Source organism: Maniola hyperantus, chromosome Z, assembly GCF_902806685.2.
Source record: "Maniola hyperantus chromosome Z, iAphHyp1.2, whole genome shotgun sequence".
In the NCBI taxonomy this organism is placed as follows: Eukaryota; Metazoa; Arthropoda; class Insecta; order Lepidoptera; family Nymphalidae; genus Maniola; species Maniola hyperantus.
In genome coordinates, this window is record NC_048564.1 from 12,748,325 (window position 1) to 12,775,476 (window position 27,152).

General features: G+C 37.1%; 2 protein-coding genes across 2 annotated transcripts in view; one reads left to right on the forward strand and one right to left on the reverse strand.

Annotated features, from left to right (window-relative positions):
- The window catches only part of LOC117995403 (calaxin-like), a 53,579-nt gene that overhangs the window by 9,573 nt on the left and 16,854 nt on the right, over positions 1-27,152 (reverse strand). The window lies entirely within an intron of this gene.
- LOC117995608 (calcitonin gene-related peptide type 1 receptor-like) overlaps positions 1-27,152 on the forward strand; it is a 46,456-nt gene that overhangs the window by 2,612 nt on the left and 16,692 nt on the right. The window contains exons 2-9 of the mRNA XM_034983596.2: positions 8,056-8,299; positions 10,587-10,713; positions 16,319-16,412; positions 19,573-19,664; positions 19,744-19,870; positions 21,336-21,437; positions 22,190-22,308; positions 24,243-24,316. Of these exons, the coding sequence (XP_034839487.1) occupies positions 8,161-8,299; positions 10,587-10,713; positions 16,319-16,412; positions 19,573-19,664; positions 19,744-19,870; positions 21,336-21,437; positions 22,190-22,308; positions 24,243-24,316 (874 nt within the window). The 5' untranslated portion in view covers positions 8,056-8,160. The remainder of the gene's footprint in view (positions 1-8,055; positions 8,300-10,586; positions 10,714-16,318; positions 16,413-19,572; positions 19,665-19,743; positions 19,871-21,335; positions 21,438-22,189; positions 22,309-24,242; positions 24,317-27,152) is intronic.

The window sequence follows — 27,152 nt, forward strand, 5'->3', positions numbered from 1 at the left end:
CCTGAAAAAGAATCGACTGTTAGGCGATACGAAGTTTGCCGGGACAGCTAGTGCATAATATTTTAAGATGCTGATGAACAAATTCACATAAGTACAAATGACTGCACCAAAATATGTTTCTGATATATATGATGGTAATATGACAATTTGGTCACTTTGTTTGCTATGCGTTATTTTCAATTATTACTGAAAACCAATTGAATATATTATTATTAATATAATATAATGTAGTTTCATTATCTGGCATTAAAATGTTATTTTAATTTAAAATTAAATCTCTGCAGAGATACCAGACTGTGAAACAAAAACTGGACTCGGTGTTATCTATACTTAATCTAAATATATAAACGGAAAAGGTGACAGACTGACTGACAGACTGACTGACTGACTGATCTATCAACGCACAATTCAAACTACTGGACGGATCGGGCTGAAATTTGGCATGCAGATAGCTATTATGACGTAAGAATCCGCTAAGAGAATATTTTTGAAAATTCAACCCCTAAGGGGGTGAAATTTGTGTAGTCCACGTGGACGAAGTCGCGAGCATAAGCTAAGTATTATAATATATAGGTAAAGTTCGTAAGTTTGTTTGTAGGGGTAATCTCTGGATCTACTGAACGGATTTTGAAAAGTCTTTCATCAGAAGAAAATTCTTTCATATTATTCCTGAGTATCACAGGGAGCCGCTGGATTCAGGCGGCGCAAGACCATGGCGTGTGGAAGTCCCTACAAGAGACCTATGTCCTGCAGTGGACGTCTATTGGTTGATGATGATGATGATGATTATTCCTGAGTAACATAGGCTATTTTTAAAAAAAAAAATACACACCCCTACGTAAATTGTAATAAGCTAGCCGTGCGAAGCCGAAGCGGATCGATAATAAATAAAATAAAATAATTTTATTGCAGGGTTAAAATTTTGCCCTAAACGCTACCACACATTTAACAACAAAATTATCCCAAATCTCGATTTTTCAATATAGCCATGGGCAACCTGCCAGCTTGAGTTCTTAGTTAGTGTAACATTCCGGATTTGGTGTTTATTTTTATTATTATAGTTCCTCGGCTTGACCAAGCTTCGCTCGGCGTATTTAGGACTCTTCCTACGGGAATTCAGGGATGACACCTATCTAGATAAACTTAAAATGTAAAGCATTTCTATATATAAACAGGAAAATTCATAAAAATGTCATCTAAATCGTTCCGGGAAACCATAAAATGCATGTAAATATTATACTGTTGACTGTTTTACAGGAATCTTTAGCCGTATTAATGAAAAACTTGCATATTGAGAAGACAAACTGAAACCTGTTAAATATAAAAATTAATTTGAGAGTCTGGAATTTGTATACCTAAGTTTTAACCAGAAATACAAACATTTTGAGTAGGTATCTGTTAGTCCAATCAAAATCAAGTAAAAACAAATAACAAACAAATAATGGTAAAACCAATAAAAACGTGGGCATGTATCAAACAATTTCCCACAGGATTCGTGTTATGGGCAGAACGCACGCATTTATTGGTAAGAAACAGCGAAGGATAAAACATAGAAGACGCATTTTCATTGTCAGTCCGTCCCTCAAAAGGAAAAAGGAACCTTTATAGGATCACTTCATTGTCTGTCTGTTTGTCATGTCTGTAAAGAAACTTGTAGGGTATTTCTCGTTGACCTAGAATTATGAAATTTGTTAGGTAGTTAGGTCTTTAGCACACTTAAATGAAAAAATCCGAGAATTTCTGATTAAATTACATGTAAAATTAAAATGTATGACAAATTTGTATTTTCACCTTTCAAAGTAAGATTACTATACCAAATGGGGTAACATATGAAAAGGATTTAGCTGTACATTTTAAAACTGTTTTTTTAATGCGTAATGGTTTATTATTTATCATGCAAAATGTCCAAAAAATATGACTGTAGTACAGAACTCTCAGTGCGCGAGTCTGACTCGCACTTTTCAACAATAATAATTGTTATGTGAAAACAGAGGATTCAAATTCACGACTATTGAGCACGTTACTTCAATCAATTAAATAAGCGTAAATCGCAACAAGTTCATGATTGGTTCTTACTGTGTTTCGTGCAACACTGGCCGCTGCCGTAATTAGTAAATTAACAATTACATTGTACAATCGAGTTGAAGACGCAAGTAGAGTACGCCATAGTGGTATGTACGGAATGCTTCTATGATTTATCCTTCGCTGATTAGAAACTTAAAAGTCCTGTACGAGAAAATCGACAACAAGTGACTTGTGTTTGAAGTGATTTGTTTTCTCTTTTCTTGAAAGTACACGTTCGCGTAGTAATTTATTTATTAAGACTAAACTTTGTTAAAAAATTAAGAATCATAGAACTCCTGGTTGATAAAATTGAATTAGGAGAAAGGGTAGGTACATTTTTACGGTTTCCCAGAATCGTTCACGAAGATAAATATGGCCAAGTTATTACAAAATATGAAGATGAATCTTTTAATTGGGGTCCTCGAGTAACGAACTGATATAATTATTTTCATTTCATTTTCCGATAAGTAATCGAGATGTAGATAATTGTTGTTTTCTTGCGGTAAAAAGCACCTTGATTTTTGAATCACAATTTCAATCTTGGCAAAGTTATTCAATTAATTATACTTTTGAGGGAATTATAATTTATAACCGACCTTGAACGAAATTGTTGTATTTTCATAGTATATTTCTCATAGCCCTTGGAGGATAGAAATCGTTCGTGTCTTTTCGTACGTATTCGTACAGTCAAATCTTCTTCTCTTCTCTATATATAGAAATGAATCGCTAAATGTGTTGCTGATTGCAAATCTCAAGAACAGCTGAACCGATTTCGCTTATTCTTTTATATAATATTCCTTGAAGTACGAGGATGGTTCTTACGGAGAGAAAAATTTCAAAAATTTGAATTGACTGTTAGGCGGTACGAAGTTCGCCAGGGCAGCTAGATTATTATAAAAATGCATTCAAAGTAAGCTCGGCAGTGAGGCTGAAATGCACGTAAGTAGGTGGTTTAAAAAAAAACGCAAATAGCCGCTCATAGTTTTACCTACATAATACTTATACGGCTATATAATAAATGAGGGTGCCTTGTACGTGGCAATATCGGCGAACAATCTGTCTGATAAATTGAGGCAGGAACTTTAGGTCTTGGACGGTAAGAATAAAATGATGTGATTTTTTTGTATAGCTGTAGCTAGAATCCATTATTAAAGAGAATAATTAAAAAAAACATATTTTTAGGGTTCTGTACCCCAAAAAGGAAAAATTGAATCCTTATAGGATCACTTTGTTGTCTGTCTGTCTGTCTGTTGGTCTGTCAAGAAACCTACATAGTACTTCCCGTTGACCTAGATTCATGAAATTTGGCAGGTAGGTAGGTCTTATAGCAGTCATTCGGGGAAAAAATCTGAAAACTGTGAATTTGTGGTTATATCACACAAGAAAATTAAATTGTGGTCATGAACTAATAATAAGTATTTTAAATTTTCTAAGGAAGATAACTATATCAAGTGGAGTATCATATGAAAGGTCTTTAATCAGATTTTTATTTATTTTTATGCATCATAGTTTTTGATTTATCGTGCAAAATGTCGAAAAAATACGACTGTAGTACGGAACTCTAGTTGCGCGAGCCTGACTCGCACTTGGCTGGTTTTTTATTTATTTTTCCCATTATTAATTATTAACGTCACGCTGTACGGAAAGCGAACAATGATGTCACAATTCGTAAACGACACATCTTTTTCAATTTTTTTTAATAAAAAAAATAGAGAAATTTCTGCTGGAAAATAATTTTTATGGTAAAAAAATTTAAAAATATTTCTCGTTCACGCATTGTGACATCATTAAGTATTCGCTTTCCGTGCAACGTGACGTTAATAATTAATTACCTATGATAAAAATAAATAAAAATCATTATTTTTTTGAAACTATTCTATTCTAGCACCATAAACTACCACTATACAAAAAATCACATAATTTTATTACAACAGTCCATAATGTTGTCAGAGGTGTCTGAGGTCGGTCAATCCGCACTGTCAGCGTGATAGATGGCGTAAGCCCTTCTCATTCTGAGAGGAGATATGTGTTCCAGCGATAATGATGATGATGATGATAGATAGATAGATAGATAGATAGATAGATAGATAGACAGTCAGTAAATTAAATAAGGCTGCAGTGCAGTTTAACGGTTTCAAAGCAAATTGCTGATCTCACTCGTTGACATTTTAGAGAGACTGTTTATCGTCGACGATAAAGAAATTCATTAAACATTTCAATTTTCTACTATTTACATCAACGATTGAATAGCTACACTTACATAGTTGTCGTCGTTCACCCGTTGATTCATCACTCTATCGATACGATGAAAAAATACGATGAAATGAACTTCATGGCTGAACTAGGTATGAGTACGTGACAGGTCGAGATGGCAATCGGGGAGGGAACGGAAAAGGGTGCGGGCAAGCGCGGGTGACGTGAGGGTGTGCGGGGCGTCTCCTCGCCTCATACCACGATTGCCACCTCAACCTATCGCGGACTATAGTTTACTAGGTGATGCCCACGACTTCGTCCGCGTGAGTTTCGATTTTTAAAATTCCCGTGGGAAATCTTTGATTTCCGGGATAAACAGTAGCCGGGATGCAAGCTATCTCTGTATCAAATTTCGTCAAAATCGGTTAAACGGATGGGCCGTGAAAACCTAGCAGACAGACAGATAGACAGACAGACAGACAGACAGACACACTTTCGTATTTATAATATTTAGTATGGAATATGGATTGTGAGTTTACTTACCATCAAACTTACCACCAAATGAGATCGCAGTCAATTGCTAGCTTATCATTGAATAAAAAACATGCTATACTTACTTTAGTTTTTTTTATTTCTCGGATAAACGCGTAACCGACGCCATTTGCCCGGTGCTTTAGACCTTTTGGAGTTATGTTTTTACTCGTTACATAATTTCATTATCAGTTTGCGGTAACAAGGTCATACGGGTCGTTTAGTGCGTCTCTTACAAATTTTATTGAGTAGCTACTAAGTTGTTTACCTTTTAATCTATATATATATTCACAGCCTCAATAGCTCAACGGGTAAAGGATTAGACTGAAAACCGGAAGGTTGACGGTTCAAACCCCGCCAGTTGCACTTTTGTCGTACCTACTCCTAGCACAAGCTTGACGCTTAGTTGGAGAGGAAAGGATTACTCATTTAACATGGCTAATATTATTTAAAAAAATATATATATATAAAACGAAAAGGTGACTGACTGACTGACTGACTGATCTATCAACACATAGCTCAAACTACTGGACGGATCCCACAGGAGGACAGAGGGAATCTGTTTTGTAATAATATTATGTAGTGATTTACCATGTTAACTCTGGGATGAATCACTCCACTGCAGCATCCGACGAGAAGTGAACTAAAACAGGCATGTTTTGTCAAGGAACCAAACAATCTAGAGTTTATGACTTGAAAACGTATAGTATAAGTTACGTGCTATAAATTACTAGTAGGTACATTATGTGCTATGATTACAGAATATATCTCGCGCTAGTAAACAACTCTGCCTGTATGTAACTTTACCTCTACGAAAATATAAAAGAAATAAATATTACAACGTTAGTTTAAACATACGAAAAGAGCGGAAGTGAAAGTAGTTTGCTCAGAATCAGTAGACACTAGACAGTAACAGAATCGATTGCAGCCATTTTTGCTACAGGTTATATTTTGAGCAAAAACACTTTAAAACTCTGTAAGTTTGAACAGCTAGTTGAGTGACAGCATGCACCAGCTGATTCGAGCTGCGAAAGCAGGAGCGCGCACGATTCACGCCAGCGCCAGCCATAGCCGTCCCGTTCACTCACAAAATCTAAAACTCACTCATCTAAATGATAAAAGAGCGTGGATTTGACCTGCAGCTCGTTCCAGCAACGCACAAGACTGCAAATACTATTTTATACATGGCATAATCTTGTACCTATATCAAATATTTGAAAAGAGCAACCGCCGAGTTTCTTGCTGGTTCTTCTCGGCAGGAAAGGCATTCCGAACCAGTGGTAGATGCATCCGACTATTCGTAAGCACTTGTAAAAGTTTATACGAATAAAAAAGATTTTCATTTTTTTTTCATTTTTTTTTTCACAGCCGCTTGCTTGGGGTGACCATGTTTTTCGAGAATAACGACTCAACACAACAAGCTTATAACTTCGCATAAAATATTTTTGAAATTATGTATTCTTATGTACCTATTATATTCTTTATGTAAAAATAATCAACACGTGTTTTGGTTTTTGCGTTAACTAAAACTAACGTTGTATGTTTTCAGGATTTTACAAAACTCAAACCTAGAAGGTTGACATTTTGCATAGGTATAGGTTCCCTCTATAACGTATATCTCCTAACGTAACTACGTTCTAGAGATTTTGAAAACTCCTGATTTTGAGAAATGCCAATGGTAACCTAAATAGTTACTCTAACCTAAATAATGGTTAACCTAACCTAAAATATAGTATATCGAAGTTATAGGAAAAATCTAATCATAGACGGTATTTGTATGAGTATGTTAAATTAGCAAGATGGCGGAAGAACGTATAATACGGTATTAAGCCCCCGGTGATTTGATATTGATTATTCAATAGTGGAAAAAATACGCCAAAGCTATAACATTCATATATGTGCATTGTACATTCGATAAGTAACGTTGGACCAATGAATACAACAGTCCAAATCATTTTTATGGCCTTGGTGAATAAATAAAACCGGCCAAGTGCGAATCAGACTCGCGCACTGAGGATTCCGTAGTACTATCGTATTTTATTATGACAGACATGACGAATCTATAAGGGTTCCGTTTTTTGCCATTCGGCTACGGAACCCTAAAAAGTAAGTGTACAGTCGGTCATCGTGGACTACGTTCTTTAAATAAGGGCGATTGTCCATTGCTGCACAATATGAGTCACGACACCAATGCGCTTGTACTGACTATGAAATGTAGGCCATATCAGGGGGCACGGCAGTGCCCTCGACAAGTTGAGCAAACAAACGGGTATAGCTTGGCGGTATTACCATACTTTTCTTGAATGAGCTCATGGTCCACCGTCAGTTTTGGTTAAAGGAAATGTATGTTATACCAAAAGTTTCTACTTTACTAAACCAAACAATTTTTTACGTTGTTGAGGTTGCGACGAGAGACTTGGTTTACATATTTTTTTACATTTTAAAATTTTTGATGCGATTTTATTACACACGCATGCCCACGAGGACTATAAAATGACATATACCTGTACTTAATGCATAAATTATGAGAAACGACTCGCGATTTTTGCTTTACGTGTCAAATGTCATATAAAAGTACGGTTTACGCTTAGATTAAGGATTAAATTCGTACTTTTGACATGATAGTTGACAAATTGAGCAAATATGGCGAGTCCTTTCTCAAAATGTATGCACTCTAAATACTCACTACCCCATGTGTCCATGTAAAGCGTGCACTATTGTGGAACTGCACCTTTATTATTTGACAAGCATTTGATGGATTCATTTTCAGTCATGCGATAGAAACTTGAGAACTTGACCTTTTGATTGCACAGAGATAATGATAACGAGCGATATTTTTAACTTTAAAACATTATTTCTATTTTGAATAAAAACATTCGAGTCGAAAAAATTGTTTGGACAGGGGGCTTTGCTTTATCTAATTGTGTAAAATAACTATAATTTATACGAATAATGTTCATGTACAAATTTTTGGTACATTCCGCTTACATACATTGATATGTTCTGCTTACATAAAAGAGTAGGTATAGTGCGCGACAGGTCGAGATAGCAATCGGGGTATGAGACGGGAGGATGCCCCGCACACCTGCACGTCCCCCGCGCTCGCCCGCACCGGTTTAGCACGAGGGCTGTGCGGGTGCGCGGGTGTTCCCTCCCCGATTGCCATCTCAACCTGTCGCGTATATCTTTCGGAACTTGGTACCTTTTTAAAAGTACCTAAATGTACGAGTTACATTATGAGTGAAAATTGTGTATGTGTTAAAACAGTAGTGAGTGCAAAAAACCTAACATAAAACCAAGTTTTTGGGTGATAAATCGGTTCTGACCGACGACGTGTGTTTTAAGTTTTTAAAATGTGATTTATTAATTTCAATGAGGATGCAAAACTCGACGAGTCGTCTTGACATCACTAACAACCCTAAGTTCCGGCTGTTGACATACCTGATAAAGGAGTGTTACAGAAGAAATACCACCCACAGCCAATTCGTCGCCGATTTAAACGAAGAAACAGGTAAGCGAATAAACAGCAGAAAAAGTTTCATTACTATTTCGTCTATCTCCCTGTCAGTCTGTCTGCCCAGTCATATGTCTGTTTGTCTGCTCGTTTGTCTGTTTGTCTGCTCGTTTGTCTGTTTGTCTGGGTTAATTTTCGGAACGGCTGAACAGATTTTGAGACTTCCACAGGAAGATAGAAGTGAACACTAGGAGTGATAAGCTACTTTTTATCCCTGAAATATTTAGGATACCTTTGTACTAAATTATACGAACGCGACCTCGCACCGGAAGACGCAGCGTTGGAAGACCCCCCCACTAGGTGGACGGACGACATCAGACGAGTCGCAGGGAGCCACTGGATCCAGGCGGCGCAAGACCGTGGCATGTGGAAGTCCCTACAAGAGATATGTCCAGCAGTGGACGTCTATTGGTTGATGATGATGATGATGATGAAATTATACGAACGAAGCAGTGGATGTCAGCTAGTCTCATTTATATACACGGCATCTGATTGCCCAACACTCTCCTATTGGCTAATATGCACAGTATCATAAGAGTATGTTTTTTTGATTCCTACCCAGTCTATTTTAGTGTGTAGTAGTGCATGTCCACTGAAACCAAGCGAAGCAGAGGCATGTTCAGCGGACCAATCAACCGATTGATAGATCACGTGATAATATGGTCACGTCATCTTTTAAACTTCTTCTTCTCTTCTTCTTCTCTCCTTCCCGTTCTCTTCTTCTAACGGTTCTTGGTTTATTGAACTAATCTCCGGTCCGCTCTGGTCGCCGCCTCCGTATCAGAGCACAGGGCGTTTCTGTTTCTTAGCTACTCACACATTCAGAAATAATTCGTGAACACTTGTCTCTAGCATACAAATCAACGTACCGTCTGTCGTACAATAAGTCATAGACAAAGAGCCAGTGCGCCAGTGCGAGCCAGACCTTCCTTATTTTACAAAAGCTGAAAAATTCTCTGTGTATTGTCCCCAACACATGGAAGAACGATCAACGACGACTATTAATATAGATCTGGCGCGCGATTGCGAGAGAATGACAGCTACAATGTCACGATCGCAATCATCTCTGATTGATTAACGCTCGCTCACTATTGGCTACAATGCATTGTTGCAACAAGAATCGCTCAAATTCAGCCAATCATAACAATTGAGATTGTAATGATGATTGATGCAGGTTTGAGACAATCGCCCTACTGGAACAACATAGACAATCATTTATACATTTGACTGTCTTCAAAGGTTCTGGTCTATAGTTTTTCATTTATAGACAAATTTGCTTATGGTCTGACATACTGGACTCTATTATAGCGAAGTGTAAATTATCACTTTATCTCCCAAAGCCACCATGATCCAAACTTCATAGTCACTGATCGTTCTTCCTTGCGTTGGGGACAATACGCAGAGAAACTTTCAGCATTTATCCTACTTCCTACTAATATTATAAATGTGAAAGTGTGGATGTTTGGATGTTTGTTACTCAATCACGCAAATACTACAGGACGGATTTGGCTGAAATTTGGAATGGAGATAGATTATACCCTGGATTAAAACATAAGCTACTTTATCTCCCGGAAAATCAAAGAGTTCCCGCGGGATTTTGAAAAATGTAAATCCACGCGGACGAAGTCGCGGGCATCAGCTAATAAAATAATAAAGGACTGGCACGCGCTGGCTCACTTTATCAATAACGCACACTGATGTTATATATTACAAGCGGCAAAATACTCGCGCATAATATTCTGATAATCCATGTCTCTAGCTTTTCAAATATATTGTGGGTGTAGTATAATATTTGCATCATTCGCATCGGCACACCAACTGATAAAAATAAACTTTAGTGAGTAACGAATTGGCTTTACCATCTGGAATTATATTATTGAATCCATTTTTAGGGTTCCGTACCTCAAAAGGAAAAAGGAACCCTTATAGGATCACATGGTTGCTTGTCTATCTGTTGTGTCTGTCAAGAAACCTGCAGGGTACTTCCCGTTGACCTAGAATCATGAAATTTCGCAGGTAGGTAGGTCTTATAGTACACGTAAGGGGGAAAATCCGAAAACGTGAATGTGGCTACATCACGAAAAAAATTAAAATGTGTTCATAAACAAACAATTAGTATTTTCAACTTTCAAAGTGAGATCAATATGACCGCGATGTAAGCTAACTCTGTACCAAATTTCATCAAAATCGGTTAAACTGTTGGGCTGTGAAAAGCTAGCAGACAGACAGACAGACACACTTTTGCATTTATAATATTAGTATTTTAAATTACGCCTTGTTTCAGATGTCTATTGCCCGCGCACGTTCGATGGGTTCGCTTGCTGGGACGAGACTCCTGCTGGTTCTACTGCTTTTCAAAAATGCCCTTCCTTCATCGTCGGCTTTGATCCGAAGCGATACGCCTATAAAAAGTAAGGAAATTGTTCCAAGAAATTTTACCTCTAAGTTGGGTGTATGTTTTGTGCTCACACGCACTAAGTAGCCCTGTAAAGGATGCTTCAATTTAAACATTTGATTCATTCTTTGATCATTTATTCAAATTGGCTACCATTGTACACATAAAAATTAACACAGATATACTTAGTTAAAGTTCTATAGAGCTTTATATAACCTACTTTTTGCCTCGGTAAATTGAAGATTGTTAAATCCATAAGGACGAATTCTCTTGCATTTTCTGTAATTTAGTAGAAATAAAATAGTAAGAACTGCATTGTAATATGGGCCTTTGGACTACTTGGAAACTACATAGGCTGAGATCTATAGAGCGCACTCTGCCTTTTCTTAGACTTAAGACAGAGTTAAAATGAGACAGAGCTATATATCTCACATAAATAAAAGGAAAAGGTGACTGACTGTCTGACTGACTGACTGGCTGACTGACTGACTGACTGATCTATCAACGCACAGCTCAAACTACTGGACGGATTGGGCTGAAATTTGGCATGCAGATAGCTATTATGACGTAGGCGTCCGCTAAGAAAGGATTTTTGAAAATTCAACTCCTAACGGGGTGAAATAGGGGTTTGAAATTTATGTAGTCCACGCGGACGAAGTCGCGAGCATAAGCTAGTCTCACATAAATCTGTCTCGTTTGAACTCAATCTTAAGTTTGAGCAAAGTCAAAGTGCGCTCTATAGATCTCAGCCTTAGTTTCGATAGCAGCTATGTGTCGCTACAGTCAGTACTGAGTAAATATACATATCACAACTTTCGTCACTGGCAGTAAGCATGCCGTAGCTTAGCGTTCAGTGCATCGGGCGCGATCCCAGGAGACGCGGGTTTGATTCCTGCCGGTCCGCAATTTTTGATATGTATTTAAAATTATTAAGAAATTTCCTTGAAGTGTAGGTAAAACACTATAAAAATTATAAAAATTTAGTAGAAGTAGATACCTACTAACCTACCGCGTTCGTATACCTAATTGGTTATTTGATCCCATCTTATTAACTGTCATGTATTTTGCCCAACGCGTCTCTGAGAGGAACGGGTTGTTCCTTGTTAGTGATCCGAGACTGAAATATACTATTTTAATAAGTCTGAACCTGACATTCTTACTCATTTATTTTCATGACAAAGGCACTACGTTTAGAATAACATAAAAGGAGTAACTGACTGTCTGATATATCAATGTATAGCTCAAATCGCTGCATAAGAAACTTTAGATTTTCCAGTTAGGTTCTCTCCGTAGCATAGAGCTACGCTTAGAATGGTTTTTATTTTATTAACAAATCTTTAAAAAATCCAAATGCATGCGTTGAAGTCGCACAGCTGGATTGGAATGTAGAGTCTAGCGGAATTCCGCGGACGGAAAAATTCGCCAGAAGTTTTCGTACAAATACATAATAATGTAGGTAAACCTAAGGAAAATGGAATTCTTCAGAAGTATTTTGAACTTGAACGTCAAACCTCCATACAACCAATAATATTGTTAAAATACGAATTAAAATAAAGGCCTAAGTTTAAATAAATATTATTTTTACCGAAAATAGTAGGCATTAAACCGTATCTCTACATAGTATAAAATAAAGTTGCTTCCTGCTGTCTGTATGTTTGAACGCTTAGATCTTTTAAACTACACAGCGGATTTTGATGTGGCTTTCACCAATAGATAAGAGTGATTCAAGAGGAAGGTTTATAGATAGGTATAGTTTCTTATTATTTGGTGTTAATTTGTTGAAATATGATGACAATTGTTCAAAATGTCGGGTAAAATTAAGCCGACTGAGCTTTCATCGAAAATGGTGTCTTATTCTTTTGAAATATAACAGAATAACTATACTGACACCACATTGTATGCGTGCAAAGCTGGGGCGGGTTGCTAGGTAAAGTAATAATATGTTTCAAATTTGTTGAACCCCAATAAGCACGGGCCAAGGCTGTATGCAACCTCATTCAACTCCTTTGAAAAATCTAACTTCGCTAAGTTTAGTGAGGTCGTTCTGTGGTCTTGCCCATTACTAAATACTGTTAGTAGAACATTCAAAGTTACGATAACCATTCACCCCACAAATAGGATAAAGCGAGGTTTCTTTGTTTACTGTTATGGCCACTTCCTACTTTCTTCTTTCCCCTTGAAAAGAGTACATTACACACGGTGTGTACCTAACGTGTAGTAACAAAAGGTTAGTAACTTTTTACAAGTACCTACAGCACGCAGCCGAAAGTAATGTACATCGGCCTTTACAATGACTTTTCAGCTTTGTATAGCGGTGTTTCTGTCACTCATACCTATATGACGTTTTGTCGGTCTCAACGACAGGAACAGCGCTCTACAAATCTGCTATCTAATTCTAAAGGTCGATGTACATTACTTTCGGCCGCGTACTGTACTTACAGTACCCGATAGGAAATATTGTATTACAACCTATAGAAAGAGATAGGGGATTCGTAGAGCGCTTTGACTGCAAATCTAATAACTAGCAGGAACTCGAGAGATAGGAGAGAAAATTCCGTTGACTATAAAATAGAAACTGCCTCGTTTCCCCCGTTTATGCCATTTGCGGGTTTCTATTAGTGCCGGGAAATTTGAGAAGTTTTACTTGGGAAACAAGCTTAAAGTTGGTGTTCCGCTTACTAAATTATATGTTTGGCAAAGGCTCAGTAGATCTAGATTCTAGAGTATACCTAGGTACTTTGTATGAAATAATCTCTGAAAATAAAAATATGTGAATAGAATCATCATCATCATAATCAACCCATCGCTTGCTCACTACAGAGCACGGGTCTCCTCTCAGAATGAGAAGGTTTTGGCCATAGTCTACCACGCTGGCCAAGTCCAGATTGGCAGACTTCACATACCTTTGAGAACATTATAGAGAACTCTCGGGCACGCAGGTTTCCTCACGATGTTTTCCTTCATCGTTACAGCAAGTGATATCGGAATAACACTAATATTATAAAGGCGAAAGTTTGTATGTGTGTATGTGTGTATCTTTGTTACTCTTTCACGCAAAAACTGCTGCGGATGGATAATAACCGAAATTTGGAATGGAGATAGATTATACACTAGATTAACACTGTATAGGCTATTTTCTATCCCCGAAAATCAAAGAGTTCCCGCAGGAAAAAACTTACATCTACATGGACGAAGTTGCGGGTATAATATTGTTTTGTTCTAAAAGATTATACTCATTCTCACAAGTACTGATGAGTAAAAAAAATGTACAGATAGTCTCAAAAAACAGCTTTTAAAAATTCTGCCCGTGCCCTGTTCAATTTGACGTCCCTCAGGGTTGAAACATCAGCCAATCCACTTTTGTCAGCCAAAAAACTTATTCCCGAACTAACCAATCTTATACAAAGACAGGTATAGTACGCGACAGGTCGAGATGGCAATCGGTGTAAGAGGCGGGGGACGCCCCGCACACCCACACGTCACTTGCGCTGGCCCCTACCGTGTTAGAGTGGGGTTGGGCGGGTGTGCAGGGCGTCCCCACCCCAATTGTCCCAGTAGACAGAGACAACAAAGTGATCTTTTAAGGGTTCCGTTTTTCCTTTTGAGGTACAGAACCCTAAAAATACCTATTTGGTAATGGTATGTACACAATTAAGGAAGCTGAATGTTTTTATAAGTATTCTGGCATCTGCTTTTAGCCTATTAATAACCTCCGTCATTATAAATTCGTAAGTTCACTGAAAATATAAACACTCAATCTCTTATACTTACATAATATTATATTTCTAACGATGCTCATATATACTTATAACACTAAATTACATTCACCGTTCTTTGCAAGCTGTAGAAATATACAAATAATATTAGGAAATGGAGTTTATATCAGCTAAATAATTCTTCTTCGTTTACTAAAAGAATCTGGTAAGTTAATATTTATTACCACCGCAGACTACGTAAATTTTTTTTTCAGAGTGTAGTTGTTTAACTTTTGAGATGTATGATCAGTATTCATAAAGACTGGCCATAAATTAAACGATATTTGGTAGGTATTTTTAACAATCCCTTACGTATTTTCGTTTACACCCATAAACTTTAATAAGTCTTGGATGTCTGGCAGGCAAAGGCTGGCAATGCATGACGTAATTTCTAATACTATTCCGAAAAAAACATTTAAAAAATTAGACTTTATCCTTTAACGAAAGATTTTACATGTCTTTGTTAGCTGTAATCTGCCAAAACCACCTTTATCCACACTTCATAGTCTCAGTCGTTCCTCCCTGTCTTGGAAATAATACGCAGAGAACTTTCTGCTTTTATAAAATAACAAAGGTCTGGCACTCGCGGGCTCTCAGCCCATTTTAGTACAGTCATTTGGTGCTCAAAAAAAGCGTTTACCTGGAAAGATTTCCGGAAAATTTGAAAATTGGTGATTTTATAGATTTCGACGTGTTCTTGCCGAATTTTCCTTTGGCCACCTCGTATATCATTGCCGCTCGCACGGGCATCTTGGAGAAATGGCACCGAAAAATAATTTTTTGAACATAACTTCTTTCCGACTCATTTTACCTGTCTGAATATGATGGCGGGAAAGCTGAATTCGCCAATTCTCCAGCGATTTATTCAAGTTCTCTTTCGGTAAATACGCAGAGTGTTGGCCGGACGAGGGTTTGAAAGTGATCCCAAAACCTTGTTGTTTGCGCCCTTCTTGTGACTGTATTTAATTATAGTATTATAGTTGTAAAAATAAAATGATTATACTAACATAGTTTTTAAGCATTGTCTATACTAACAAAATATACTAACATAGTTTTTTAAGCATTGTCTATACTTACAAAATATGGGTCTCTGTTGCCTTTATAAAGAATTTATTTATTACTTATTATTATTTACGATGAAAATGGTTATTCAATAAATTAAACTAGAGACGATTTCCTACAATTTATATCGTAACTTTTTTGTAGAATCTATCTATAGTTTTAGCGTACGAGCGCCGCAAAGTCCACTTCTACACTCGTTTTGGTCAAATAACTCATTTTCACACCGACCGCCATGAGTGAGAGAGGCTTGTCCAATTCTGCATTTGATATCAATGCTATAATCCATTTGACCGTTGACCATTGTACCTAAATATTTTTATTGGTTTACCCTGTCTTTGCTAGAGTTATTAACAATGATAGTGGAAAATGTAGGCTCTGACGTTCGACTAATTATCATGTATTTGATTTTTTCGGGTACTACCCAGTACCTACACTCTTAACAAAGTTTAAGAAAGCTATTTTTTCGAGATTTTTGCATGAGAACTTTTTGGGCCATTTCCATTTATCTTTATCAACAGTAACACGTATTCTGTAAATAATATCAACTGACTAGGTACCTATGTATTTATCCGATCCCTATACAGAGGAATGGACTGACAGGCATGCATAATGACAGCAGAAGCTTACAGCCACATTCAGAGTCGCTAATCGTTACTTAAAATCGAGTTAAAACGAGACAGATTTATGTGAGAGATATAGCTGTGTCTCGTTTTAACTAAACTTAAGTAACGATTAAGCAACGAGTGCGGCAGTTAGTAATAGAGCCTTTAAGTACAAAATCCAAAAAAACTGTTTTTGTTTCAGATGCATGGAGAACGGGACATGGTTTAAGTTGCTTCCGGAAGCGATTTTACCGTGGACGAACTACACCACTTGCGTCAACGTTGAGGATCTCGATGTACGTAATATTTTAATGTATTTTCTTCAATGAATTTTCCTTAAAATCCAAGTAACGACTGATATTACGACTCAATAATTAACAACTAATTATAGCATTTTTTTAAACAAAATCAAAGCCAAAAGTCATTCAAAACAGGTACCTACCTAGGTTTGCTTAAATATGTGTCCGTTTTTAGTAGCTGTAAATTCGATATATTTACGTGTGCTATATGTATGTTTTTTTTATTATGCGACACTGGACGGGTGCATATCTAAATTATGTTGCTGTTTATACCAATGTAAACCTTTTGATTATCAGTTGTTAAATTAGTGAAATAGCTAATTACGTAAACTTAAAACTAAAGCTACTAGGGTTCCAAATACACCCTGGTCTAAGAGAGCAATAAAAAAACCGGACAATCGCGAGTTGGACTTGCACACAAACAGGGACTGTCGTTCGTACTATCATACGTACTAGATTATGTTTTTTTTTAATAATTTGTATGGTGGCCATTTTGAAAAGTTTATTTGTTTATAGCGGCAATAAAAATACACACTGTGAAAATTTCATTTAAGTGAACTTTTATGCGGTTCATGAGATACAGACTCCTGACAGACAGGCAGACAGACGGATGGAGAGACGCGCGGCTAACGTAAGCTAAGTAGTGGAGCATCCTTCGGTTACGGAACCCTAAAAATGTCCAAAAAAAATTACAAATAAATGAAACCTTTCTATTCCAGTCTGTATTCCATTCATCCTCTACTATAAGTAGCAGTTTGAAAAGAAAACAGTTCAGAAAACAACGTTTGAAAGAGCGAAATGCATTGTTTTATCTTAAATTTTTATGGGTCTCGTAACGTGTTTACTTTATGACCACAAACATCAAGAAGTAAATTGATTTCCAAAGACATTTTGTGGCGGTCACGACCCTAGCGACCCCGACAATGGAGTTATTCTGTTATTGAATCCATAAAATACTTTTTATGGATAGCATTTACTACCTAATCTGCACTTAGTAGAATTTTTATTGATTTAAAGTACAACGAACGTTGTTTTAAAACTAATTTATATTTAAGGAAAACAAAAGCTGTGATAGTCTAGTGGTTAGGACTTAGGACGTCTGCCTTCTAATCAGAGTTCAGCGGTTCGATCCCGGGCACGCACCTCTAACTATTCTGAGTTATGTACCTACGTTTTAAGTAATTAAATGTCACTTGCTTTAACGGTGAAGGAAAACATCGTGAGGAAACCTGCATATCAAAGGTGTGTGAAGTCTACTAATCCGCACATGGCTAGCGTGGTAGACTATGGCCAAAACCCTTCCCACTCTGAGGGGAGACCTTTGCTCTGTAGTGAACCGGTGCGGCGATGGGTTGATCATGATAATGATGATAAAGGAAAACAATCAAATATCTTTAAAAAGCTTCAGAAAATCTACGTTGTTTGTTATCTAAGACACGTAGCAGTGGAAATGTGTGTGTACACTTATGGATGCTTGTTTCGAAATTACAGCGTTATTTAGTACACCAAAAGGCAAATAAATCAAATTATAATAACTTTCATTCCTACTACCACAGAATACTTAATAGTACCTACCTTCCTAATATAATTATATGATACGTGAAGGAGGTTAACATGATATACATATGTATAAAACCATAAATCTTTAAGTACAAAGGTATCGAAAGTTGATATTTCAGGGCGGTACATATTTTAATATGCTAACAAGTTGAATTTTGTACGGGTATTAGTTATATTAGATTATAGAACAAGTAGGTTTACCTAATTAAAACCTAGGTACCTACCAAAATTGTTTCCAAAAAAAAGAATGGTTTTTAACACTGACTCGCCACTGTACTCGGTAGGTAGGTGTAATCTGCCTATTCCTCTAACTAATGCAATAAACGTCGTTGTGGTAGATATACTAGGTGACAGATCAAGATGGCAATCGGTGTGTGGACGCCTCGCACACCCGCACTGCCCCCGCGTTTACTTGGTGCGTGCGAGTGCGGATGACGTGCCGGTGTGAGGGTCCCCCCGCCTCATACCCCGATTGCCATCTCGACGTTACTCCTTGGTTATTCCTCCACTTGCCTGTGAAAATCCAATCAAAATAGGTTCAGCCGTTCCGAAGATTATCCCGTTCAAACAGACAGGCAGACAAAAAAATTAAAAACATTTGATTCAGTGATGTTAAAGTTCAAATAACCATATGAGCGTAATATGAGGTAGTTATTTCGAAATTACAGACGGACTCTTCAATTTTATTTATTAGTATAGATTACAGCAATGAAAACCGAACACCTTTACTGCAATAGGATGTGATTCTACCCGGTGAGTAATTGATTCCAATTTCCGTTCGAATCTAGAATTTATTTACCCCCGTGTGGTATACATTCCTACAGGTACTTTTTTATGGTAGTGTACCCGAAGGATGCCAATGGGACCCTGTTACTAAGCCCCCACTGTCCATCCGCTATGCGTCCGTGCATCGGTCTGTCTGTCAGCGGGCTGTACCTCATGAACCGTAATAGGTAGAGAGTTGTATTTTTACAGATTGTGTTTTACTATTGCCGCTATAATAACAAATAATAAGAATTTTACAATGGCCACCATGAAAATTTAAAAAATTAAGTGTTATATTTTATTGGATGATGGTAAGGAACCCTTCGTGTGCGATTCCGACTCGCACTTTACCGGTTTCCCTAATATTCTAGATAAGTGAATGTTTTAATACCAACCGAAATTCCTACTGCTCATGTATGTAAATATTAAGATCTTGTAAAATTATATTTAAATACTAACTGACCCGCCTCAGCTTCGCTTGAGTGGAATTTTTATTAGGTGGTGGTATTTAAATATTTCTGTTTATTTTTGTTTACAATTTATTGTTAACTTAAAGCCCCGTATAAAGTGCCCCGTAAACGGTCAAAGATGTTTGTCAAACACACCGTCAATAAAATTTGCCAATCACGTAGTTTGTTTGACAAAGGCAGCCGTACACTTTCAAGAGCTTTCAAGCATGTTTGACAAAAAAAATTGCCAAACACGTAGTTTGTTTTACAAACACGTAGTTTGTTTGACAAACTCATCAAACACGACTGCTGAAGTTCAAATAATTTGACAAACACGTAATATTTGACAAACAGGTATACAACAATGCCTACCCTTGTTTCAGTTTTGGAGCACCGTGAACCACATATACGTGGTAGGATACTCGATATCCGTGGTGGCTCTCATACTATCACTCGTGGTTTTTTATTATTTCCGGTAAGTCTGGAAAACATCGTGAGGAAACCTGTATGCCCTAGACCTGAATCCGTTGGACCTTAAAGAGGGATATTTTCAGATCGCTTCAATGCACACGTATTCGTATTCACATGCATCTCTTCACATCATTCGCAATCAACAATTTGCTTTGGATCTTCTGGTACAAGGCAGTGGTCAACAACGTCACAGTCATCCAGGATAACAAGGTAACTTCTGCAATTTTTATTGTCAGTGTACACTTGGCCTTATATTGGCTCTGCTTAGAAATAAGGAAAATTATTGATCGACTTCTAAAAAAGGTGGAAGTCCTCAATTCAGCGTGTTTTTTTATTGTAAGAAACATAATACGTATATGTCAGGTTTGAGAACAGATTAATGAACTAAGATCCAATTGCATGACAGGCACTTAAAGTTACATTAATGTTAGCGCTAAACATTGATCAACAATAAAAAGGCAAGTGGGTTTCACAAGTTAATATTTATACCTCCATGACTACGGTTAAAGGTACGGACAGACGTGCTCATTACTAGCACGAAAGCATGCTTTTATTGAGCAAGTGCTCATTAGTAGCACGTGTGTCATGTAATGAGCATGCTTATTTCGAGCATGCTCAAAAATCAACCGACGTTTGATTTTCGAGCATGCTACCTGAGGCGCGGGTAGAAGGGGGCGTGCTCCGAGCGCGTCTGAACAGGGTTTGCTTATTAGCATGTACTCAGTACAACATACAACATATAACTCTACAGTTTATTTAAGCATGCTTATTGCTGGCAAATGTGAACAGTTGCATGAGCATGCTAACATTAAGCTAGCATAAAAGCACGCTTTTTTTTAGCACGTCTGTCCGTACCTTTAAGGTATAACAAATCCAGACTTGTATTCGGTTTATATTGACGGTCATTTAACCGTACCAAACTTTAGAAGAGGAGGTGACGTTGTAAGGAATCAAATAACGCAGCACTCGTAGCTCGATGAATGCAAAGTAAGGAATATATTTGTATCTTTTGAAGACCTCCCTGGCACAGTGGTGAGCGCAGTGGGAGCTCCTGGGTTTGATTCCCGGCAGGGGAAATGCATTTTGTTATTTTTCTCTGGTCTGGTCTGGAAACCAAATGCTTTGCCCCTTTCAGGTTAGCCCGCTTCCATCTTAAACTGCATCATCACTTACCACCAAGATGATTTTGCAGTCAATGGCCAAATTGTATCTGAATATAAAAATAAAATAAAAAACCTTACAGGTAGGGCTTTGAAATCTAAAACAAAGTTATATGTACCTAACGGACAGTTCTACCTAATGTTCGATAACTGCTAACTGTTTGTAATGTTGAAATGTCAATGAAAAAAGGACCCAAGGTAGGCACTAAGGCTACAGAAATGCCTAATTGACTTCCAGTTACAATATGGTTAAAATAGATGCGCTCTCTAGGCGCCGTCCTAAATTGTCATCGCTCTTGCGATAATGCGTGCGTCCGACGAAAATGGTCGCGCGTCCCGAGCGTTCAAACAAACTGTGTTCTACTGAATGTCCTATTGAAGATCGCGCGATCATGCGATGCGTTCATATTGTACTTCATCGCACGATGAAATCGCATCGCATCATCGCGCGAGCGATGACAATAGGACGGCGCCTTAGACTTAATTCAACCATGCGTTTTATTTATTGTATGCAGATGTGGTGTCAAGTTCTCCACATAATAACACACTACTTCATGGTGACTGGCTACATTTGGATGTTCTGTGAGGGTCTCCATCTACATATTGCTCTGGTTGTAGTAAGTATTAAGGCCATCAAAGACGTTATAAAACTCCAGATTACTCATAAGTAGTAAGACAATACTAGTCTACTATATACCTAAAAAACAAAGTAGACCTTTTATACCTACTCTTTACCATGCATTACCTATAGTACATTACACGTACACCAAACCACAGTAAATGGCGCTTGTTCATAAAGCATGAATTAACTACACTCAATAGTAATAATGCACGGTAAAAACCGGCCAAGTGCGAGTCAGGTTCGCGCAATGAGGGTTCTGTACCGTACTATAGTCGTATTTTTTCGACATTTTGCAGGATAATTCAAAAACTATGATACATAAAAATAAATAAAAATCTGTTTTAGAATGTACAGGTTAAGAACTTTCATATACCCCACTTGATATATGTAGTTATCTTACTTAGAAAATTGAAAATACTAATTATTAGTTCATGGCCACAATTTTTTTTTGTGTGATGTAACCACAAATTCACGGTTTTCCCCAAATGTCAGCTATAAGATCTACCTACCTGCCAAATTTCATGATTCTAGGTCAACAGGAAGTACCCTGTCGGTTTCTTGACAGACCGACAGACAGACAACAAAGTGATCCTATAAGGGTTCCGTTTTTCCTTTTGCGGTACGGAACCCTAAAAAGTAGGTATAACAAGGTATAACAGCTTTACGATTAAATATCGCCGATCTAGATCGAGTCATTCGCCTATGATGTACCATCGTTGGTTATTTATTTGAGTGTCACTCATGCAGGTGTTCGTGAAAGACGACGTGGCTATGTTGTGGTTCGGGTTGATCGGCTGGGGAGTCCCATTAATTATTATGGCTGCCTATTCTACTGCTCGCTACTTGACGCCTGGCGCTACGGAACGGTAAGTCATCACACATAGGTGTAAAACTGACAATATATCAATGTAACATCGACCATAAAATTGATTTACTACCCCTAGGTTGAATGTCCACTGACTTTTGTTTTTGTCATTTGTATGGGATTTCGTAACAGAGAGAGAGCTATATACTAACTTCTCTCCGTGGAAAGAGTATAGTGAAGGAGCTCCTTTTATTCCGAAGGTGAAGTGTACCTATAGTAAGATTTACGTGAAACCCATCAATACGATCACTACATTTTCATAGCGGGGTTTATTTTTTATTTGTCTATGTGATCCCCGCGACTTAATATAATATTATACTAATATAATCAAATTTTATATACCCACTAGTAAATATTCTATCTAACTTAAGTAATTTAAAGTATTTATAGGTAGGTAGGTATTTACTGTATTATACTTAGGTAGGTAGTCCTAATTTTCTTACCGTTGAAGTTGCGTATCCAACAGGGATTTGTGAGGATGCTAGCGAAGGATAAGTGTAAAACCAAACCAATAGATTGCCTGTCTTATCCTTTTCCATCACTACCCATATTGTAAAGGCGAAAATTTATTTGTTTGCTGGTTTATTGGTTTGTTGGTTTGTCCTTCAATCACGTCGCAACGGAGCAATGGATCGACCTGATTTTAGCATGGGTATAGTTTAAGACCTGGGGAGTGACATAGGCTACTTTTTATCCCCGAAAATCTAAGAGTTCCTACGGGATTTTTAAAAACCTAATTCCATGCAAACAAAGTCGCAGGCATCAGCTAATTGTTATAGGCTAATCCATAGTCTAGTCAAGGCTAGTCGATAGAACTCGACGCCGAGTCACAGTGGATAGAATCATAGTCGACATAGTCGATAGAATCATGACGTCATAGTTAATAGAATGCCGTCGACAACGGCAAAACTCAAGTTTCGAGTTTATGATTACACCTGAATTTATTGTAAACTGTAAATATTTTTCTTAAATAAATAAATATTTTTATTATTATTATTATTAAAAAAAAGCCCTTTAAAACAAATGAAGATAAAAAAACTTTCCCATTTTAGAATGAACGTGCAGATAGGTACACTGAATATAGTAGTACGCAGGCAGGTAGGTTATTATTAGAGTTTATAGAGTTAGTACCCTTGATGGGAAATCGTATTTATAACGTACCTATTACAAATTCGAACATTACTTACTGTGATATAAACAGTGAATGATATGTTATTTCATTTTGTTTATACAGATTGTTTCTTGTTTACTCTAGAGAACATTTTAGATGGTACAGACAGTTGTTAAAATAACTAAACGTGAGATGACCATATGAAAGATGTCAATGTTTCTTGGGTTTTATAGGTACCTCATAATGGAAAAAACAGTACTCTTATAGGATCCCTTTGTCTATCTGTCCGTTTTTAGATCCATTTAAAAGAGCGATACGTGAAAAAACACCTAGCGCGCTCCCCAGGGCTTTCCATACAAAATTGGCTCTCATTTAAATACTAATCAATGAAACTCAATGAAATTCAATTGTCTAACTATCACGGTTCATGAGATACAGGCTGGTGGCCGACGGATAGACAGATGGACAGACTGACAGACGGACAGACAGGCGGACGGACAGCGGAGTCTCAGTAATAGGGCCCCGTTTTACCCTTGGGTACTTACTAAATACACATAAGCTTTTTATAAGTTTGACTTGTTCATATGTTGTCATTCTGTTCAAATCGGTAATTGATTAATTGGCTACAAGCTAGTACCCTTGACTTCATTCGGGATAAAACATTCCGGGATAAAATGTAGCCTGTGTCACTCTCCAGGTCTTTAACTATGGTGCAAAAAAATTCGTCGATCCATTGCTCCGTTGTGTCGTGGTACATTAGAAAACCTTTTTATTATAAAACAGTTGTTTTTTTAGTTTAAACTCATTTTACTGTTTTGTTAAAGATGCTGGATGGACCACAGCGACACCTTCTGGATAATCGTCGTTCCGGTTGTAATGTCCCTCTTCACATCCTTGAGTAAGAAAAAAATTGCTCTCTATATTTAGGTAGTACGAGAAAAAATTTCTTCTGACTGAATTTCAATATCAAAGAAGATTAATTGGCTAAACTACGCAGGAGACTTTATAGTACACAAGTAAGTATTAAGTTGGACTCCTAGTGGGGGTGTCGGGCGATCGATCCCGGGCACGCACCTCTAATTTTTCTGAGTTACGTGCATTTTAAGCAATTAAAATATCACTTGCTTTAACGGTGAAGAAAAAAACATTGCGAGGAAACCTGCCCGCTTGAGAGTTCTCCATAATGTTCTCAAAGGTGTATTAAGTCTGCCAACCCTCACTTAGCTAGCTAGGCAGACTATGAGCAAAGTTCAAACCCTTCTTATTCTGAGAAGAGACCCGTGCTCAGAAGTAAGCGGATGATGAGTTGATAATGATGATGAGGTATGTGCGGAAACACGTCCTTCCGCACATACTTACTTGTGTATGTATTATACTATACTCCCTCTAAGTCTCTCTGTTCTCTCAAAGTCCAATGGTACGGCGATCCAGCCTGAGGACGAAGAGAAACCAGAATATGCAGGACCAACCAGCTTTACGCGCTCTACACTAAATTAAAATTAATATGCTTGTACCAAGCTCCAACCTACACATATAGGTACACAGTACCGGTCCCAACTCGATGTGTACGAAAATTTATAATGAGTAAAATAGCGTTCATTGATTCGTTAAAAATATTCCTAATCGAAAAAGCCTATCACAAAATAAATGACTACCTACTTTGACGATTAATACGGCGCCGTCTCCCTGCTAAAATTGCTGCTCCCCAACGGGGTCCCAATGTTTTAATTATATCATAATAATTGTTTAATGATTTATGTAATTAATATTGGAATTCATTTAATAAATAGATGATAAATGACAACTGTAAAATATAATAAGAGTTTCTTAAATTCTAAGGGTAAAGACCATAAAATTTAAGAACATCTTATATTTAAGAAGTCTTTAATTAGATAGCGGAGGCTTATTAATAGAGACCCGTTGGCACCCTTCGGGTACCCAGGATACCCTATGAGTAAAAACTGGCCAGGTGCGAGTCAGACTCACACACCGAGTGTTCCGTACTACAGTCGTATTTTTCGAAATTTTGTTTTGTTTCGGCTGTTTAGAATATACAGGTAAGCCCTTTCATATAATATGATACCCCATCTTGGTATAGTAATCTTACTTTGAAAGTTGAAAATAGCTATATTTGTTCATGAACACATTTCAATTTTGAGATACAGAACCCTTAACCTAACGTACCTAAATATAAATCTCAGGTCACATATTGTTTCACGTAACAATTAGTTTGGAATCTGATCGACATTTGGTGCCCGTCAGGACAAAATGATGGGTATTCCGACACGTGCAAATACGAGAGCTCGTAGAAAGTTTTTAGAATGTCTCCCACATTATAAAAGTTGAATGTTTGTATATATCCATCTTTCTTGATATGAAAAAACCAGTCAAACGCGAGTAGGACTCCCACACGAAGGGTTCCGTACCATCCGTACTAAAGTGGTTTTTAGCTTTCTACACTCAAAGTAGGAAAAACTCTAGAACTACGCAACCTATTTTGAAATTTCTTTCACCAGTAGAAAGCTACATTATTTCTCTGTGATTATCTTTCTGAGTGATATAAACTATATTTTATTTTCAAAATTATAGATCCCTACGAAAATTGTAATAAACTACCCGTGCGAAGCCTGGGCGGGTCGCTAGTTATTAATGAAATGCAAATACCAGGCCAGCTTAGAAGCCAAGTTTTTCGAACTCAGTAAGATCATAGAAACAAGATTATCAAAAAAAAATTGTAATTAAGTTAATTTATGTAATAAGCTACGATAGGGTTGTCATATGCATATTGTATAAAAGCCCTTTAGAATAAAGAAAGATTTAAAAAAAAGATTATCAAAAAGCTCTTTAAAGTATTCTCTCTGGCTCTCAGCCAAAATGGCAACATTAGCTGAACTGAAATTCGAAGACTTTCTTAAGGTAGCATACGGGCCAAACGTGAGGTTAACTTTCTTACTTAACTTAAGCATTTTCCTTCATTGTGGGGTTCCGTACCCGAAGAGAGCCTCCGCTCTCCGTCCATCCGTCCGTCTGTCTGTCTGTCAGTGGGCTGTAGCTCGAAAACCGTAATAGGTAGAGAGTTGAAATTTTCACAGAATGTGTTATTTCTATTGCCGCTATGTCAACAAATAACAAAAAATTCAATAAATAAAAAATTTATATTCAATTTCAATAAAAAAAATATATATTAAACTAGCTTATGCTCGCGACTTCATCCGCGTGGACTTCATAAATTTCAAACCCCTATTTCACCCCCTTTGGGATTGAATTTTCAAAAATCCTTTCTTAGCGGATGCCTACGTCATAATAGCTACCTTCATGCCAAATTTCAGCCCGATCCGCTTAGTAGTTTGAGCTGTGCGTTGATAAATCAGTCAGTCAGTCACCTTTTCCTTTTATATATATGGATAATCAACAATTGACAATCAAAAAGCAAATGATACGTATTTTGAATAGGTACCGAAATGATTTTGACTTTGACTTAAGTTAAATAACGTAATCAAAGTTGTAAAAAGGGTTTATTTAAATCTGCTTTAACTTCAAACACTTCCGTTAAAGCGAAAAACTTTTACCGAATCACGTACAAAAGTATTTATTTCTACTTAACATTTTTAGGCTCCGATTAGTTTAATAATAGGTTTTTATTTAGCTTTAATTTGACTTTAGGTTAATAATAGGTTACCCGGATTTAAGAATCAGTTTAGGTATGTATGATCTGTGAATAATTACGTAGTAAT